Consider the following 4,545-nt stretch of genomic DNA (forward strand, 5'->3'; position numbering starts at 1 on the left):
AATGAAGGTGTGCTTCTAGGAACGGTCTCCACTCAGAGCTGCTGCCTCGCTGATGTCAGGATGGGGTTTTTAATCTCGGACCTTCAGGCTGGAACGGTTGCTGTTTGTAGCGTGTGGTTTTTCCTCTGACTCGAGTGAGAGACACTTGAGGGGAAGCATCAGTCTAAATTAACATTCACATCCTGAGACATTTGCTCACTTCCTAAGTCCTTCAGAAATTCAAGAACAAGCTTGTAAAGATTAATTTGGTTAGCTCAGAAATCAAGTCCTCCGTGCTCATTATCCTCCTCCTCTCTGTTTGACTTGCTCTCCTCTCCAGCTTTATCACCATGTCTCAGCTCAGGCTTTCGCCTCCTCACTCCGTCCCCCACTCCCTATTTAAAAATCCTAAATGCCCCTTCCTGTCACCTCTGTTCCGCCCTCGTAACCCCCTCCATCCTTCGACAGTCCCATCAGCAGAGCTCCTGCTAAATTATGCATGGATTATATGTGCGTTCTATCCTGTGGCTCTTCATCACCCCTGCTTCGTCCCTCCATCCAGTCACCTTCTGCTAACGCTGTCCTAAAAGAGAAAAGGCTTCAGCAACTTTTCATTTGATTCGTTTCTATATTTAGCTCTTGTATTCGTCGCTCGCTTTTATCTCCCTCATTCAAATGTATTAAAAAGAACCTCGGAGGGGAAGGAGAGGGATGAAAATGTTACAGAGCGCTGCTTTCGACAGATACGAGGAAGATTCAGGAGCGGAGTCTTGACATGGAGATTTTAACGCTTCCTCCAGGAGTTAAAGTAGTTCCAGACATCACATGGGTCTTCTAATGAACACACCGGCTCCTCTCCGTTTCTCCATATTGAACGTTTCTCCATCACAGATTGCACATCGTCAGAGGAGAACCAGACGCCCGAGAGCTTTGGAAAGAGAAGGTTGTGTGTTTGGAGAGGAGCATTTTGTCTGTTTCTATGAGGAGGACTTGCTGGAACATCGTTGGAACGTTCAGGGTTGTTGAACGTGCTCCACCTGTCTCACCAGTTCTACTTACCTGCAAGCGTTTCACCTGCTTCAACGTTTAGTGTCGCGTCTCAGCTGGACTCGTACACAGGTCAGAACATAGTTTAAACTGTGTTTTATAGTTTGTTTGTTTTGTTTGTTTTCATTCAACCTTTATTTATTCAGGTTAGTCTCATTGAGCCTCGAGGACTCATTTACAAGAGAGACCTGATTTTAACGAAGAATGATGACAAAAGTGGACAATCCTAAAAGAAAGCATATAAATTGAAAAATAAATGGAAGAAAATCATATTAAAAATTAAACAAAAACAGCTAGATTATAAGGCGGTGTAGAAAACTAAAAACAGGAACATGTCTGCATTGGTCCCTGCCAGGAGTCCAACAGATTCTTAAATCCACTTAGAGAGGTCAAGGTCGAGAGCTTCAGATCTTTTTGTAAGATATTCCAGGAAACAGGAGCAGAGTAGGAGAAGACCCTTTTGCCTAGTTCAGTTCTCACTGAGGGAACACTGCAGGTAATAATGTCCTGAGAGCGCACGCTGTAGCTGCACTCCCGCAGAGACATGTAGGAGGAGATGTATGAAGGCAGCAGACCAAGAAGTGATTTAAAGATGAAAATGTACCAGTGAGAGAGTCTGCATGAAGTTAATGGTGACCAGTTAACCAGTGAATACAGGGTGCAGTGGTGGGTACGATAATCACAGCCAGTTATGAATCTTAGTGCACCGTGATAGACAGCATCCAACATCTGCAGGGTTCTTGTAGGAGCATTCATGTAAATAATGTCACCATAGTCAATGGAGGGAAGGAAGGTCACAGATACAAGGTGTTTCCTAGCATTCAGAGTTAGACAGGATCTGTTTCTGAAAAAGAAACCCAGTTTAACTTTCAGTTTCTTTACTAGATTTTCCACATGAAGCTTAAAAGAGAGATATGAGTCGACCAAGATACCCAAATATTTATAGGAATCAACAAACTCAATGGGGACACCATTTGAGGATAAAATCAGAGGAAGAACTGCTGGAACCGACTTCCTGTTTGAAAAAAAGCATCCCTTTGGTTTTATCAGCATTTAGAACAAGTTTGAGGTGGAACAAATCAGTCTGGATGATGTCAAAGCAGATTGTTAAAAAAAAAACCTTAGCAACTGTTTTATCTCGACAATAAACAACTGTGTCATCGGCATAGAAATGTATGGATGCATCAGGGATGATCTGCCCTACATTAACTATGTAGATTGTAAAGAGGGTGGGTCCTAAGACTGAGCCTTGTGGTACATCATTAACAGTTAGATAACAGGAAGAAGTACCATTATGTTGAACACATCGCCTCCGATCTGAGAGATAGAAAGCCAACCAATGGTGTGATCTGAGAAACCAATTAAGCAATTAATTAACCAGTTAATTTGTAGATCTGGATACAGGAAAATTGATACTAGAGTAGAGAAAGCATCTGTTTTCTGACTCATTTCTTTCATTTCATATTTTAAGAAAACACACTTTATAAGATAAGCTTTGAAATCTGCTCTAGGTGCAGATCTCCTGTTGGAAGCACGAGAATCACAGGACTTTAAGCAAACTTAAAGTATTTTGTGTCATTCATCTTTGTATACAGTCCACCAGCTTTTTAAAATTGTTATTCTTGGAGCATAAAGATATGGGGGCCGAGATGGTGTAGAGGCAGGGCAGCCGGCTTGGGACCCAAAAGTCCCAGGTTCGATCCCCAGTCACTGCACATCACGTGGCGTCTCTGGGCAGCACGCCTCATCCCCAAAATGCCCCCCGGGCACCTTCAATAGCTGCCCACTGCACCACCTGGTGGTGGATGGGTTAAATGCAGAGACTAATTTTGCCATTGTATGGAAACATACAGTGCTGACATTGTGATGACATTATTATTATTATTATTATAAAGATAATAAAAGGTTGATCACCATTTGAACATTTTACCTAAGTTTACTGAAAAGATCTGTGCTTGGATGATAAAAACACTCAATAATAAACACGGTTGTATGGTGTTCTTCTGTTACTCGTCTCCTTAACGCTGCTCGTTCCAGTCCAGTATCAGAGTATAGCTGTCCTGAAAGAGTCTCTTCCCTTATCCTCAACATTGAAATGGACTGCTACATCATCTCCTGGCTCTCGTACCCCTGCAGAGTCATCTCTCAAATCAGATTTTTAGCGAGGCGTGAAGGAATCCATCTTGGTCAAGCTGGAAAAACATCAAACAGAGGTGGTGGCCTCCAGCATCACTTATATAACACTTACAGTGCAGCCTTTAATCTTCTCCCCTGGTATTTTCACTACTGTCTGCACCTTAAAGCACACGGCCAGTGATTCAAGCTGTGAGGACATGCTCAGAAGAACTAAAGAACATTCTGGATGAGATCAAATATCTTGAAGAACCAAAAGAAAAAAGAGACAAATTAAATACTTATTGTCAAAATGATCCTGTTTAGGATTAAAGATCTTTAACATTAAAATATTTCTCTTTATTTTTCAGGCCATAATTTCCAGTGGCTCCTAGAAGTGCCTCTGCTGCCCCCTGGTGACCATGTGGAGTGTGGGCGCAGTGATCCTGGCCCTCACGGCCCTCAGCTCTGCAGACACCCAGAGACCGCGACACGACTCCAACCTGGAGATCTGTATCCTTCTGCGCAGACTGCTGCGCTGCTGCGTAATGCATGTCCCATCAAGAGGCGTGTGTGCGTCTGTGTGTGTGTGTTTCCTCCTGACCTGCTCTCGTCAGACAAGCGGCTGTTTGAAACCAAGAGGAAAGACCAGCTGAACGCTTTGAAGAACCTCGTCGAGCTGAACGACATCAACCAGCAGTACAAGATCATAGACATCATGCTCAAAGGGCTTTTCAAGGTACAGCGCGTGTGCGTGTGTGTGCTCAGTAACATCACACGCTCGTCTGTGTGAAAGCTGAAAACAGACGTGAGTTCAGAATTCATGTTTCCAGACGGGCAAGCAGAGAACAGTCCAGGTTTGAACTCTCTGGCCTCCTCAGCTTGTTTTTCTTTAATTTAATGCTTGAAGTGCCGCTCAGGGCTGTTCCTCTGATTTACTGTACGCCTCCACCTCCTGCAGTGATCTATAAGCTGCGAGCTACACAAGGACGTCCGGCACGGGCGACCTTCAGAGGCTGGAGAGCGTTGTCAGCACTTCTGTGTGTTTGAGACGAGGTGCTTTCAGACTGACTGTAACCTGAGCTGATGTCTGAGGAGTAAAACATCACGACGGTGCTGATTAGCGTTAGCTCAGAGCAGCTCTCAAACCTACAGCATGTCTAATGTTGTGGTTTTTTTTCCAGTCTTGATCGCCAACATTGAAGTAGAGTTTTAAACAAAGCTCTATTCTTTTTTGTTTGTTTGTGTGTTTGTTTCTAAAGGTGTTGGAAGACTCGAGACAAATCTTGGTGGCGGCCAACATGCAGCCCGATGACCCGTTCCCCATGGATGACAAGATCAAAGAAGGTCTGACTCACTTTGACTCTTCACAGGTTTTGATGCTCTTTATTTACCTGTAGTGTCACT

General features: G+C 43.8%; 1 protein-coding gene across 1 annotated transcript in view; it reads left to right on the plus strand.

Annotated features, from left to right (window-relative positions):
* LOC119422129 (coiled-coil domain-containing protein 134) overlaps nt 1–4,545 on the plus strand; it is a 12,469-nt gene that overhangs the window by 4,084 nt on the left and 3,840 nt on the right. Inside the window, exons 2-4 of the mRNA XM_037689480.1 lie at nt 3,510–3,651; nt 3,756–3,877; nt 4,401–4,485. Coding sequence (XP_037545408.1) covers nt 3,561–3,651; nt 3,756–3,877; nt 4,401–4,485 — 298 coding nt within the window. The 5' untranslated portion in view covers nt 3,510–3,560. The remainder of the gene's footprint in view (nt 1–3,509; nt 3,652–3,755; nt 3,878–4,400; nt 4,486–4,545) is intronic.

Source organism: Nematolebias whitei, chromosome 15 (assembly GCF_014905685.2).
Source record: "Nematolebias whitei isolate Nwh7 chromosome 15, NemWhi1, whole genome shotgun sequence".
Classification (NCBI taxonomy): Eukaryota; Metazoa; Chordata; class Actinopteri; order Cyprinodontiformes; family Rivulidae; genus Nematolebias; species Nematolebias whitei.